Source organism: Onthophagus taurus, chromosome 7 (genome assembly GCF_036711975.1).
Source record: "Onthophagus taurus isolate NC chromosome 7, IU_Otau_3.0, whole genome shotgun sequence".
NCBI classification, from domain to species: domain Eukaryota; kingdom Metazoa; phylum Arthropoda; class Insecta; order Coleoptera; family Scarabaeidae; genus Onthophagus; species Onthophagus taurus.
Window position 1 is genome coordinate 3,499,781 of NC_091972.1, and position 16,107 is coordinate 3,515,887.

At 35.9% G+C, this 16,107-nt stretch overlaps 1 protein-coding gene across 1 annotated transcript; it reads right to left on the bottom strand.

The window, feature by feature from the left end:
• Nucleotides 1-768: 768 nt before the first annotated feature.
• Nucleotides 769-15,793, bottom strand: LOC111415225 (Dynein heavy chain at 89D). Its single transcript, XM_023046786.2, has 9 exons — nucleotides 15,503-15,793; nucleotides 15,062-15,441; nucleotides 14,502-15,010; nucleotides 14,244-14,418; nucleotides 13,947-14,186; nucleotides 13,118-13,900; nucleotides 12,768-13,068; nucleotides 1,347-12,718; nucleotides 769-1,291 (listed from the first exon to the last, which is right to left on the bottom strand). The coding sequence occupies exons 1-9, from the start codon at nucleotides 15,741-15,743 to the stop codon at nucleotides 812-814; spliced, it is 14,481 nt and encodes a 4,826-aa protein (XP_022902554.2). The 5' UTR covers nucleotides 15,744-15,793; the 3' UTR covers nucleotides 769-811.
• Nucleotides 15,794-16,107: the final 314 nt, after the last annotated feature.

Below are 16,107 nucleotides of genomic sequence, written 5' to 3' on the forward strand. Positions count from 1 at the left end.
ATATTATTCAACAAGCGTATAATGGCGGCTGTTACCCATGAAGATGAAGTTGCAACACGAGCGAGCGAAGCGAGCGAGTGTTGTAATCTGAGTGGGTAACATCCATTATACGCAAATTGAATACTATACTTTATCTACAACTATTTAATTTTGAAAAAAAAATCAAAAAAACGAAAAAAAAATAAACTTGATAGACATTTCAGACATAACCTCAATATAAGAAAGCTGTCATTTCTGTTAATATTTTATTTTTTGATTAGTAGGCAGTGTCAGAAGTGTGGAATAATGGCCTCATTATTCAACACTTTGTCTGTCATGGGTAATGAGTGTCATTACCCGTCAAAAATCAAATGTATAACGAATAGATAATTCAATAGTTGTAGATAATAGTATATTATTCAACAAGCGTATAATGGCGGCTGTTACCCACGAAGAAGAAGTTGCAACACGAGCGAGCGAAGCGAGCGAGTGTTGTAATCTGAGTGGGTAACATCCATTATACGCAAGTTGAATACTATACTTTATCTACAACTATTTAATTTTGAAAAAAAAATCAAAAAAACGAAAAAAAAATAAACTTGATAGACATTTCAGACATAACCTCAATATAAGAAAGCTGTCATTTCTGTTAATATTTTATTTTTTGATTAGTAGGCAGTGTCAGAAGTGTGGAATAATGGCCTCATTATTCAACACTTTGTCTGTCATGGGTAATGAGTGTCATTACCCGTCAAAAATCAATTGTATAACGAATAGATAATTCAATAGTTGTAGATAAAAAATATTTTATTAGATTCAACTAAAATTACAACTAATCATCTTTGTTTAAAATTAAACAAACACCTTGTAAAACCCAATGGCTTAAATGTTCGGTTGTGCCTAAATCAGCTTCAAAAACCAAACCAACTCCCATAGCATTTCTTCTTTGAGATGTCGTATACACAGGTGTTCTCAAAGTATTTTGCAGTTTCAATCTAAAAGATTCGATCGGAATAACGCTTAAAACAGGGAGGTTTTCGACTAAAATTTTAGGATAAGATCTTTGTAAGCAATCTGCTTCTACGTCCCATCTAGCTCCTTCCAAATAAAGACCATCAACTAAACATTGTCCCACTTCTGGTCTTTCTTCAACATCCAAAGGATCGACGAATTTTGTTACTTTTGTATACAATGTTGAACGATCTAAAGGCCAATTATTTTTTCTACACGCAATTTGCACCAATGCGGCTAAGTAAGTTTCCGGAATATGCAATCCTGATATCCAAAGAACCATCGGATCGCCTTGAACAGTCTAAAAATGAGTTTGTAGTGAGAATAAAAGCGAGCAATTAATTTTAAAGACTTACCCAATTAAAATACTGGTCATGCCTTTTCAAAAAATGTATCATCCATCCGCCTAAATTCTTACACGTTGCTGGAGCTAGTTTTCTCCAACAATTCGGTAATTGGCCATTAAACAAAGAATACCCCACATTATCCAAAACCGCATCCATACCAATTTCGCCAGCTAAAGCTCTTTTCAGATTCTTTAAAGTCCTAGACATTGTAGCAATTATTTTATTGAACCTTTCAAGTTCTTGAAGTAACACGATGATTGATGGTGTCATCGTTAATTGAAATGCTCTTTTCACCTTCCATATTTCGTAAAGGTCAGGCATATGAGATAAAATATCATCAGCTACGTTCGCAATGAATTCTTCCCGGCTAATTCCTTCACCTGATCCCCCAGTTTGTGGCTGCAAATCCATAAGAAGGCTCCACATATCTTTAGTAGCGTTGGTATAGTAACCAATTTCGGCGTTGGGATGTAACCCAAACACTTCAGGGTTGTTTGTTAAAGGAAGTTGATCTATAGCTGCAATGTAATCTTCTTGTGTGCCATCCGCTGGAATGACGTAATCAACGACTTTGTCGTGGTAAAAGTGAAATGGTTGGAATGTATCGAAAAGAAAATCTCCCATATACTCGTCCATGTAAACTCTAACAATCCTTCTATCAAAATCGTCTATAACTCGGCCACCATACATCACTTCACCAATTAAATATTTCAACGAATTCCAGGGTATTCTGGTGTCGTGAGCTTTGAATGCTTTAGTAAGATAAGTGTCCAAAATTAGGACGCAGACTTGGAAATCAGACTCGTTAAAATCATATCCGATATTCCAACCAATTTTATCGTACTTTCGCCTTTCTTGTACAACAGCATGAAAAAACGCCAAAACGAAAATCAACGATTTGTAGGCCGGATGAGGACAGGATTCTAAAACTTGAGGTCTTAATTTAAAATAGGTATTTCTCAAATTAAGTTTTAAGCCGTTAGGGGGTTCAGTAACAACTTTTAACGACCGTTGCAAAACTCCTATTGGAAATGATGGTGTGGGATCCGTTGTCATCCACAATCGGAAGTCTGGATGTGGTTTCGTAAACTTTTCCAAGTGTTTCTCCAAAGTTCTTACAAAACTCAATAATAAATGGCAATTTTGAAGGGTTAACCACTGACCCCGAGAAACCGCATTCTCCAATAAGCTAATAGCAGCCGGTTCTTGTCCTTGCCCCAAAGATAGATATTTAAAGTTATCCACACCACCACCAAATCTATCGCAAAGCTTCATTAACTCGGCTGTGGGATCAGACCCGGGACTTAAAATAAAAGCCACTGGAGTAGTAGGCGAACTTTGTTCGTAAATGTTTTCGAAACTGATCACAGGAGGCATGATAAATTCTTGTCCCATTGTAACACTGATGTAGTCGCCAACTGCTCGAAAAACACGATCAACTCTAAAACATCTTAAAATCATAAGAATTTGGAACGGTTTCATTTTTCGGGAGTATCCACACGGAAATTCAACTGATTCTGGGTCATCTAAATCATACCAATGGTTCCATTCGTCAACGTTCTTTTCAATCTCTATAGGAAGATTTTGGAATGTATCACTAAAATCGGTAGCTAACTTCAGAACGTCACTCCATCCTTTTTGTGACAAAAAGCTAGCTGGAGAAAGTCTTGTTTTTTCTAACATAACGTTTCCTTTGATAAAGAAATCCAATTCAGCTTGAGTAATGTGCCCGGTTTGTTGCTCTAACTTCGTAGTCATTTGAAAAGAGAAAAGTAATTTGTGCTTCTCAAAAATACCTGTGCATCCGTAGTCATAAACACTTTTAGTTAAAGTATCTATTATATTCTGAAGCCTCTTAGCTAAAACAGTGTGAGGTAACGCTTTTCTAAGGGCATAAGCAAACACTCCCAAATAAGCGGCTAAAGCATATTGGTACATAGCATTTACTCCCGCCATATCTGATAGCACAAAAAATAAGATTGCCCCTCTTTTAGCAACGGATCTATATCCATCTCGTAATTTGTCAATTTCAACTGCTGTCGTTTGTGCTAAAGCCAATTTACTAATAACTTCAAAAGCTTTTACTTTGGTATTTTCCAATGTGCTTATCAACTCAACATTATCCAACATGTTTCCTTGTGAAGTTGAAAGTTCTCTTAATAATGAATCTTCAAGTTGTTGTAATAAGTTTTTGTTCTCGCTTGTTTCAGCAATTAAACATTCTCTTTGTTCCTCCAAGTCGGGTCTTTCATTTCTCACCACGACACTTAACAATTGGTCTTCTAATCCGGACATGGTTACCATGTAATTAATAACGACCCCTCTAGCATACGCAGCTGGATTGAACATAGGATTCGGTAACTTGGTTGTAAGGTACATTCTGAAATTTGGATCCCAATCCACTTCCTTATCACCCAAAATAACAAATGTTCTTCCGCTTACGTATTTAATTTTCCTTTCCAATACGTTATCGATAACCGGGTCGATATATTCGTCAACATCTTGAAAAATTACCGGGTTTCCATATTTAATGGACATATCGAGAAATTTTAAAAAATCTGAATCATTGAAGCTTAAAAATTTAAGTCCATTCTTTTCTTCCTTCTTTTTAATCCATGTCAGTGCTTGAAGTTGTGGATCTATACAAATAGGAAATCTGGAAGCTCTAATAGTTAAAATTCCATTTTGAACTGATAATTCATCCGGTGGTAAACCCTCTGAAGACCATTTGCTTATTTCGACATCGGTAGTAAGAGAAGTTTCTAATTTATAATTACTCGATAATGGAATTTCTTTTGCCTGAACATCTTTCAACCAATCGTCGTAAATCATTTTCTTACGAAATTCGTAACTGAATGGCCCAGTGTAGCATAAAAATTCTGCAGACACTAAGCAATTTCCAATCAAACGTTCCTTCTCTAGGTGGAGATCTTTTAAATCTTCAGTCCATCGAGCACGCTCAGAACTTAACCCGCTGATTAACTTATCAGCAGCTTCTAAACGTCGCATCATCAAATCAGTTTCTTCTTGTAATTCTTGTCGCTTTTTCATAGCAACTTCATATTTTTCATTGAGTTTATTCAAATCATCTTCTAGCTTGGCAATTTCTGCATATAACTTATTTAATATTTTCATTGCTGCATCGAATTCTCTTTGCAAACTCTCAACCTTCTCTTTTTTTGGTTTTATATCTTTGTACACAACGCAATAACCTAAAACAGCATCCACAAACTTCAAGAGACCGTATCCAGCTTTACTGACTTTTTGCATATCATCCAACTTTTTTGAAGTTTTTAAATGGGCTCTAACAGCTTTTTGTTGATTCTGGGTAATTGCGTCGGCATTTAGTTCTTGCAAAGATTTTAGAAATCCTGGATCTGACATCATAGCCTTGGCACCCTTCCAATTTACTTCTTTAAGTCCTTTTATGATAACAACACACTCACAAACAACTTGAACAGCTTCTGGGGGAGTTGCAAAGGATCGAATTTCAGTAATATCACTTTTATCTAAATCGCTTAGAGCAAGTCGAGCTTGTTCTAAAGCTGGAAGGGCAGCTTGAAGTGCTTCGTTAGCTTCGCCTGCCTCTACAGTAATTACTTTCTTTTTTTCTTCAATTTCTGCGCTTTTTTCAGAGGCGATGTTTTTTTTCTCTGTGGCTTCGTTTGTTCCTAACTCAATTTCTCCTAACATTGTCTCACAAGCGGCAGTAGCTTCTCCTACAATAACTTTTTGCACAGCCAATTTTGCATTGAGCTTTTCCAGTTCAACACTGGCTTCTTCAATTTTTGTCATACCTCCCATTAAACGGTCGCACTGTGCGTTGATGTATTCCGTTTTTTCATCCATCAATTTCAAATAAGTATCAATGAAATCGAGGTAATGTTTAGGTGTGACATAGTTTCTTCTCCTTAACTGTGTCATGAAGTCATTGGTGTATTGAATTATGATTTGATGGACGTAAACTACATGGGCAACAACTGGATCTCGATAAATTTCTGGAATACGAGGATTGTCTTTAAGGAAAACCGAAGCTACAGCAATTAAAGCTTGTAATGGCCACGGGAATAGCCAGTCGATGGTGGTATTGTTCACTAAACCTGGAAAAGATCTACACCGCTTTGATAAAATATCACCAGCTGGGGACATAGATAACACCACGTGCAGATTATAAGTGCAAGTATTCACGTAATACGCCCATACGCCATCTTTGGTGACAGGATATCCTGCTGCGCTCGCTTTACCTCTAATTTGACCAATCACTTGATCTTTGTCGTCGTCGGTAAACAAAGATGGAATCATACCAATCATTAAAATGTTATTAATAAATTCTAAGAAACCTTCTTCGATAACCTGAGCTGCCGTGTATAAGAAAACCGATGGTTTTCCTTCAATTCCCAGTTGATTAAAAAGTTTCTTCAAGTCATCTTTGAAACTTGATTCATTATAACCACGGCTTAATTGAATTTCGAACATCTCACAACCAGCCGTGAAAGCCGCAAGCCTCGTTAATGATGCTTTTCCACTGCCACCCACACCGACAATTAAGACATGCCCCCTTTCCATTCTGAGAGCTCGCTGAATCCTAGTGATATGTTCCAAAGCATCATTAAAAAGAACCAAACTAATTTTTTCCTTTCTCTCATTGTATTCCTCGATAATTTCTTGGAACAGCGAATTAACAGCTTCATAATCTAAAAGGTCTTCGTAAAATCGTGCTTCACCCTCGTTTATTGCATTTCTGTAATCTCCAAAGAGTATTGGATCTCGCATTGCATATTCTAAAACGTCTATTTTTACTTCTTCGCCTTCATCATCACCATCAACTGGAGCTGCTTCTTCGGGTGGTGCTGCTGCTTGACTCTCTTCATCATCATCGTCATCCCCAGCTGGTTTTGGAGGAGGTCCTGCTGCAGCCGGAGCTTGCGTTGATCCATACACCTGGCTCAACTCATCAATAATGTGGTTTCTCATCAGTTCATTATCTTCAGCCGAAATTAATCGATCGCAAACGACCCTTGAGAACTCGTTTCTCCACAAACGTACAATTTGGTGTTTTGTGTCATAAAACTTTGGAACAGATTGACACATTCCAGCAACAATTCGGGATAAATCTCGCATGTTGAATATGTAGTGGAACTTTTTGGGTGTTGGGGGTAACTCGACGATTATCATGTTATAAAGGTGTAAAGTTATAGTTATTAAAGTCGCACCTTGTTGTGCGTCTGGATCAAAAATGGAAAGGTGACCTGTTAAAATGCTGGTGTAAACGTGTTGCAGCGTTGATTCGCTTGGAAAAGGAATGTTAATTACAGTAAATTTAGCCATAAATCTTGGATCGACATCATTACGACCTCCTCCAGCGACTCCCATAGCGGCAAAGTAGCTGATATCTTTAATTATTTTCCAATTTAAATCTTTACCTCTATCGTACAAACCACCCTTTTCAAATAAAAGTTTTAGAAGTGCTATTGGTTGCTGGGTCCCGTAATCATCAACTTGTGGCATATTTAGGTCATCTATAAAGCAAATCAATTTTTTCCCCATCGGTGGTCCATAAATATTTTTTGTTCTTTTCTCAACTGAAGATTCCAAGTTATTTTGAACATCCATCGAAGTTGTTCTCGAAGAAAAATTGATATTTAAAATAATAAAAACATCAGAATCTAAACTTCGTAAGAAATTTTGAATTACAGCTGTTTTTGATGTACCCGTTTCACCAACTAATACAAGCGGTCGTTTTATATCGTCCATTTTCTTTAAGGCAAACGTGGTTTTCATTGTGTCCACCGTTTCAACTAAAATTTCAGAAAACTTTTTGTTCCTATCGTGTACGTAAGGTGGTACCAACCATTCCCAAGCGTACCAACAGTAGTCATTAATATCTAAATAATAATCAAATAATGATGGAAATGTGGTCGGCATTTTCCCAACTTTAGCTGGAGTTTCTAGTTTGTCCTCTTCACCCATAAATGGGCATTGCTTTTTAATATATGTATCAAAGTCTTCTCGGGAAGCAGCTACTAACGGTGCTCCCAATGACCAATAAATGCATTGCAAAAAGATGCTTTCAATTAAATTTTCATCTACTTCATCGTCCGGTGTTCGAGTATCTTCTTCTGGTTGTGGGTAAATAGAGTCATAAAACATGCATAATTGAGTGAGCATATTCAAACCAGTTTGAGGTATAACACATTTCAAAGGTGTCACTTGCTGCAGTCCTAATAGACCCTCAATAACATAAGATAATCCATCTGGAACATATTGCTCATAAACTCTTTTAAGAGTTGCTTTTTCGGGTTCAAAGTTTCTAGTTGTTAACCAAGTATCCCAATAAGGTTGAAAACCGAGATTTTTAGGATCAACATAAACCATCCCCGCCCTAGAAACGGTAGCGGGGGAGGCAAATTGCAAATCCCCCACTTCAAATAGCAAAGAACACGTGGGATAATTTAATCTAACTCTTTCTCCATTGGCTAACGTTAACAGTTTATTATCATCCATTACGGAATTCATATTTTCAATCCATAAAGCATCGACGTCTCCATCGAAGATAATGTAACGTCTTTCAATTTTTTCAGTCGGTTTATTTATTTCTCTAAAAATATTGGAGAGCAATCCATCCGTCCAATCACGTGTTGCAGGATCTAATATCCCATAAAGCTCAATCACCGTACAAGCTTTGGGATTCATTGTTATTAGTTTCGTGGGATACCCAAGATGTGTTTGTGAATCTGCCAAATTTTGAATGACAACTGTTTTTCCTCCACCAGTTGGACCAACAATCATCGTGCAATGTCTAGTCATCATAGTTTCGTATAATTGAACAACTTTATCACATTGATCAGCCAAGACTTGGAGATTCCTCTTTTTAAAAGAAATTTCAACAGCCGCGTTGAAATCCGGATATCCGACTCTTGGACAATCCATACCCGGGAATAAATCCCTAATTAATCCCAAGAACAAAGGAACATCTTCAAAAACAAATTTGGGATAATTCATATCACGCAAAGCTCTCATAAGTACTAAAGCTTCGGAAATATCCGGCGAAGCGCGTTTTACTACCCCAGCCATTCTCAGGACCGCATTTAAAGCTCTTAATCCCCAATCGTAATGAAATTGCTTAGATAATTGTTCTCTAGCTAATTTATATAAAACGGTCATTTTTTTAGCGAGAACTTTCGCTTGGAGAAATCCATCCGAAAATAACGAAATTAAACATATTAATTCTAAGTCCGGTAAAATACACACGACAGGTCTAAAAAGGGCCTTGACAGACTCTGGCAATTCGGTTCTTCCAGCGTATCCAGGATTCATGGTGATAAAAATTCCCACTTTACAATCCAATTCAATTTCTTGGCCTTCGAAGAAAAATCGTTTTAATCTCAAAACAAGCGCGCTTCGAATCGTTTGTAATTGTGTGGAAATGACGGAAAGAACTGATATATCGATTCGATTGAACTCATCAAAACAACCCCACGCTCCACATTGCGCTAGACCCGCCAAATTAGTACCTATGGCTTTATAGTCCATACCTTCTCCGCAATTGGTTACTATACAAAGTAATCCCATCGCTTTAGCCAAGTCTTTTGTCGTTTCAGTTTTTCCAGTTCCTGCAGGTCCGGCAGGTGCTCCACCAAGATGCATTAATAAAGCTTGAGTGATTGTTAAATAAATCCGATCTGTTAATGGAGTAATCACCAACCGTCCGTTTAATCCCATGTATTCATAACCATAATCAAAACTTCCCGTACACTGAGTAACGCCGAGATTATCCGACGCATTCACCCAATAAAATCTTAATTGAGACTCCCAAGCGAATTCTTGAGCGTCAGTTACGCTGTCCCTTACAAAATTTTCTACGATATCTCTGGAGTGTACCTCAATTGTGGCAATAGTTTTAAACTTTGCTCTATCATTCCGATTGAGATCAGCACGTACCGTAAATACAATATCGTCTAACTGTTTATTCAAAAAAGTTAAATATTCTTTCATAGCCCTTTTGTTACCCTTACTGAATTTAACAAATACATTTTCAACCTCTGCAGTCCACCAAACTTGATTTGACACTAGACCGACCATTCCTTGATAATCCATCATCCATTTCGTTCGGGGACGTTGGGTTTTCCCATAATCGTATATGGCTGTTTTAGTTATAAAACGATTAGCTTTGCGCATCTCTCCCAAGACTTCAGTCATCCAATCTTCAACTTTGCCATCTGTAAATACCGCTGTTCTAAATTCCATTACTTCTCCTTCGCAAGATATCATTGCGCTGGCAACCATGCGGTCATGATTATCTGGACCTAATCTTAAAGATTTTATGTTATCAAACATTTTCACCATTTGATCTTGAACGATCGCAGGATCACTACTACCCAAAACCGATAACAATTCATCCGTTGATATAAAGTAAAATCTTGGAAACCGACGTCTTTTTGAATCTAGATAATCATTAAGGGATTTTTGACATCGATCTAAGCCAAAACTTAATGTTTGAAAATCAACCAATCTACCCGCAGCTGTGCAACAGTCTATAACGTTCGGTTTTTTAGCTGTTTCCAACATAATTTTTTTAAACATCTTATCAATATCGTCAAATTTTTTTGCTTCATCTGGAAGTTGCGTTCTAATGTCACCGCCGATAAAAATTCCTTCAAGATAAAGCCATGTTCGTTGTACGAGAAACCATTCGTCGATCACCTCGCTGACAAGAGATAAATTCTTTTCCCATTTCTGAACTATTGGAAGAAAAGGGCCCACATATTGAGAGCCAGACATGCTTTGCAAATTCATTGAATTATCTTCTAATATCAGTAGAATATCATCCACAGGTCCTAGGGTAAAACCACGTTCTTCCGTGCCTCTCATATGTTTAAATACTGTAAAGTTCATGTCTGCCCAAGTATCTATTACATCTTGAACCCCTTTTTCAATACCTAATTCTTTCATGGCTGCATTAATGATTTCTTCAGCTATCTCCTGATATTTATACAGTTCCATCGCAAACATATTATCTAAAGTAAATCTATCTGGAGACATATCAAAAAATTGTCCAGTTTTCTCCATTAGTTGTTTCCAATGTCTTTCCCTTAATGCCTCATTTTTTAATGCAACCATTAACGGGACTGTGCCTTTAAAGTTTTTCATCAATAAATCAAGAACTTGCGCAATCGGATACGACCTGACCTCTTTGGATAGTTTTCGGAAATCTTTTAAAAAAACTTCAATGCCGTCTATTAAAGCTTGGGGATTTAAATTAGCCCAAAGAGTTCTTCCCCAAACGTCTCTAGCACATTTTTGAGCATTATATATTTTGTAGATTTGTTCAAAACATTTAAAATCATCATTGGCTCTTATAAATTCAGAGTAATCAGCCAAAGGCATATCAAAAAGCATTTCCGCGTTGACCAAATCCAATCGTTGCGCTTCGAGTTCGTCAAAAGTTTTAGCATATTCATCCATCAGTTTCAACCCGGAATCCAAGTCTTGATCGACAGCTCCTGGACCCTCGGCATCAAATTTAGCCACAAAATCGGCGATGATGTTACTAAATTCCGAAATTTCTCCTTCTGTAATTGACGCAAATCTACCTTTGGTTGATTCTAAAGTTTGAGTTCTGAAAAGGGATGTTTTATAAATTTTCTTCCACTCATCTTCTAACCAATACGCAAGTTCTTCATCTAATGGATCATAATAAATATTGTGGACGGCTAAAACTTTATAGGTTTCTTGAAAAGTTAAGTATTTTACTTCTGCGTCAATGGTTTCGTGCATTGCGTGTGATATTGCCAGCATTATGGCTTTAAATTTTTCAAGGCCTCTTATATTCATATTGATAATATTCCTCAATTCAAGGACGTGATCTCGAAAATCGTACATTTTTCTTTTGGTTAGCGCGGCAAATTTCCCACCTAAAATTGTTTTCCATTCATCGCAATGGAAACAAATCGTATCGATTAAAGGTTTTAAGTTAAGTCTTATCGATCCAATGTCTTGGTACGTTTGTTTAGCGTTCATATCGTTTATAATGTTTGTATAAAAAATAAATTTATCGTCATACGAAGAAAGATTTGCAGTTTTCGCGATAAAATCATCGCAGGTCTTTTCTTTCTCAAAAAACCATAAATAACGATACTTTCTCCAATGTATAAGATAACGTTGTACGTCAACGATACTTTTCATACAGTTTCCTTGCAGTTTAAATAATGAATCGTTGATATCCGGAACTACGATGACATCTTCGTAGAAAGAATGTACAAAGTAATCTTCGCTGTCCCCAATTCGTTCCGGGGTACATTTAAGACACATGTTGTCCATCCATCGAGGAAATACACGCAGTTTATTTAAAAAATCTTTAATGCTTCTTAAAATCATGTTGTAAATTTCTTGAGGGGTCGGTTTTAGGTAAATTTCTGTAGCAGAAACAACAGCGTCCACTTGAAACATCAACTTTTTGTTGTAAAACTCTGCGTTAAAGAGTTCCAAATTGTTGATGGTCATTTTGATGAACGCTTTATATATTTTATTCTCCCAATCGCTGTAATACAACCTCATATAAGGCGATGCCCCAGTGCAACTATTTAAAACCAATGACTCTAATTTCATTAAAATTGGTCCAAGTGTATCGTAAACTTTTGACATTTGGCAAACTTTTTCTGTGCGATATTTGTCCAAAGTGTTAAAAAATACTTTTATATCTAATCTTACTGGATCATCTTCAACAGGTTTATACCAAAACAAATTAAAATTCTGTAAAATATCGATCTTATCTTGTAAATATCTTTCGTTGTGTTCAATTTGATTAACCAAACCCCATAAAAGTCGTATCTTTTTATGACACTCTGCCGTGTATTCTTTGATTCCCAAAGAGTTCCAATTGATTCTTGATAAACCAGGTTGAACACTTGTTTCGATATCCTGAATTAAATCTCTCAAGAAATGTAACTGAGGAAGATTTAAGTGTTGTACAATTCCGTTGTATTTATCCAGCATATTTTCGACGGCCTCAACATCACCTTTAAGCCGAAATCTTTGAAGTGCAACATTAATTATAGGCTCAGGCAGTTCAAATCCTAGATATTCCATAAGTTCTGCACCAAGTATACAATGATAAATACTTGTATTAAAATTTAAATTAAATTGAACGTTTAATTCAGACATCATATGTGGCCCCATAATATCATACCATGTACTGTTTTGTTTGGAAGCAAGTTTGTCCATTAAAGTAGTCGCTGGTTTACTACCAACCATCCACTTCATGGTATTTCCAACGGCAGATAATCTTATTCCTCCTTTATTAGTCTCGTGAACCTCTATTTGGGGATCCGGCGATAAAGAATCCGTCGGATTTATAGCTTGAGGAGGCTGCGGTGTGCGATCTAAAAACAAACTTTATTTTGGAGATGTCTAAAATACAATAAATCGTACCTGAATCGCTAACTAAACTACTGGTCACTTTCAAAACATCGAGATGCATCGTTGTATCAATGATTGGAATCGATTCTTCGACCCACTGTTCAAATTTGGCTTGCTCAAAAGCCTTCAACGTTTTAGCCACTTTAATATAATTATCAAAAGCTTCCATTTTTAGCCCACATCCTTTTAATTCATCAACTTGTTGAAATTTCAGCACTGGTTTTTTTAAAAAATTAAAAAGGAGTTTTGCCCAAAATATGCCCCCGCCATGTGGAGGATGATTTCTAGCTAAAATTGGTTCTCTTTTGTGCAACTAAAAATGTTATTATTATTATATATCGCTGATATGTCATCGTAATTACCAAAAAAATGTATTCAACAGCTCCAATTTCTTTACCAAATTGATCCATAACCACTTCGAATTTAGTCATAAGCTGATCAAGAATAACCTTCCGCGTTTTAATATGTTTGAATTTAAGCAGCATTTCTAAGGCACCTTCAGCAGATCGTAATGTTTTAAAACATTGGTCTATAAAAGTAACCGCTTCCCTTTCTAAAATCCTAACCTCTTTATAAAAATATCCCATAACAGCGTCCCAATTTTCCTTGGAGCTTTCGCGGAATACATCAAAATCTGCAGTTTCAATTGCGTTCACCAAATGAGTCACCCTCCTCACCACAGAATCAATTCTTTGAGGATCGTTTAGAATACTTTTTAATTCTGCCCCGAAAATATTACTAAATTGATCGATTATCTCAGCAACGGTGCCCAAATCTTTACAAACTAATGCAATGTAGTCACTTTCACCAAACAACTTTTTCTTATCAAATTCCCATCGTTGAGATTTTCCGGACAGTTCGATTTTGTCTCTTATATCCAAATAAGCATCTTTAAAAGTTAGCAACATGTTCCTAGCTTCCTGAGCTTCGCTACTGATTTGTTCAACTGGTTTTCTAAAAAGTTTTGTTACATCTAATGTGGTTCTCGCTTTATCGCATAAACTCCAAGCTATACGTTCTAACAATGGGACCATTTGTTCGTCAGTACAATAAAATCTCGATAAAACCCAAATCATTTGAAGCCCTTCCATTAATAAGGGAATACTTTCCGTAACTTTAATAAAATCAGTGCAATATGCAACAATCTAAAAGACAGAAACGTAACCTTTGATAAAAACTTAATAAATTTACCTTAAAATATCTTAAAACTGTAGATAAGAATTTCACATTATCTCTTGCTTGACTATAAACTTTTTTTAAATCATCTTTGTAATAATCAAACCCGCTAATAATATTTGAATTTGCCATTTCTAAAAGCCTACAAATTCTTACTGATCGAGGTTTTTTAAGTTGCTCAGTTATAGTGCTTAATCCAGATTCACGTTCTCTCCAATAATCATACTCAGGGATAGGTCCATTTCCAACTGGAGTCTACAAAAAGATTTTATTTTGTTATATTCGTACTTCAATTGTAATTAACTTATTTACTTTAGCCATATACGATTCAATAGTTTTAGAAATATGCCTTTCCCAAGACATGACAACCTCCTCAAGATTTTCAATTATACCCTTGTCTTTTATAATGTCTTCATCCGTTTTATCGGAGATATCAGCACATTCAAAAAGTAGTTGTTGAGAATCATCTTCAACGTGTCCTATAGTCCTTAATTTTTAAAAATATTATAAATACTTATAACTCAGTGTAAAAACCTTATTGAAAAAATATCATATATTATTTTTAATTACCATGAAATTGAATCCACCAATTGTTGCAAATCATTCAATAATTCAGTTTTCATAGCTGTTTTTTCAACGCCAACAACAGCACCTGCATCATCCATATCTGCGTCAGATATAACAAGTTTGGAACCTTTACTTTTTTCAGCCATCAACGACATCTTCCTATAATCTGATGGTCGTTTGAAATCGCCACTAGAATTTGTAGTAATGGTGTCGGCATCATCTTGAACTGCTTTTTTTTGTACTGGTTCGCGAAATTGTTTGTCTACTAATGGTACATTTGCCAGGACACATTTTGATAGTAGTTCGGGAAGAAATTTATCAGTGCATGTTGTAATGAAAAAATATTGAGGCATTTCCGCATCCGCATCCTCCATCGTTTCGTAATTGGGAATACCATCATCGGATTTTCTTAAAAAACACACGTATCTTCTGTCTTTTGAGGCTGGATTATCTTCTAGTAATCCAAAAAATCCGTGAAGTACATAAACTTTTACAAGTTCTTGGATTATTGTCTGAAAAATTATGGTTTAATTTAATTTTTTTTTTGTAAAAAATTTATTTACTGGAACATAAATAATTTCCTCTTCTTCTTCAACCGGTGGTTCCTCCTCTGGTTCAGGTTCTTTCTTTTTTCCTTTCTTCCCTTTTCCCCCTTTATCCTTATCTTTTCCTTTCTTCCCCCCTTTTTTCTTTCCGCCACTTTCGTCTATAACTTCCGTTTTATCAGTTTTTTCAGACATGTCAGTTTCCGTCATAGCAGTTGTATCCTCTTCTTCAACATTAGGTGTTATAGGTGTTATAGGCTGTGCTTCTTCACCTTCCAAAAATCCTTCGGAAGGTGCAGATTCCTGAACCTTTTTTCCCTTTTTATTCTTTTTGCCTTTCGGTGGCGGTTTTTCTTCTACTGGTTCTGGGATTGGTGCGTGAAAAGAAGGCTGCTTAACTGAAAATTTCGTTGGTCATTTTAAAATGGATGTTGTACAGAATTATTTTTTTTTATTTACCAACTACTGGTACTAAAATTTCTTTATCGACAAGTTTTTCATAAGATGTACGATAAACACAAAATAATCGTTTAGCGCTTTCCAAATCGTTAATATCATCCTCGAGATAAGTACTAAGTAGATCATCTAATTCACCGTCTTCCGATTGAATCATATCTTCAAAGTAATCATTTTCTGGTGTATTTTCCAAACCTAAGTAGCAGGAAACTTTATTTTTTACCCATTCTCGGCGGCAATCCATTTTTGGGTTCAAAAATGTCTGTTAGTTTTGACAATTTATTTGTTGGGTTTGTTTTGTTACCATGGAAACATATAATTCCTTGGTAACTTGATGGAAAATGATAAAAATAAAAAATATTTAAATAAATATTAAAATGTGATTAAACAATTTATTTTAAAACCCTATGATCCATAACAAATCTTTTTTTAATTAAAAAAAACATTCGATAATTGTTACCTGGCCGAGCTAAAAAGGTAGTTAACGAGCGAAAACAGTTATTTAAACATATTAAGTTGCGTAAACACGGTTCGATTACACTTAATTTCCCCTTTTACCGTATTATACCACCGTTACCTAACCATCCCAGTTCATTTCAAACTTATTC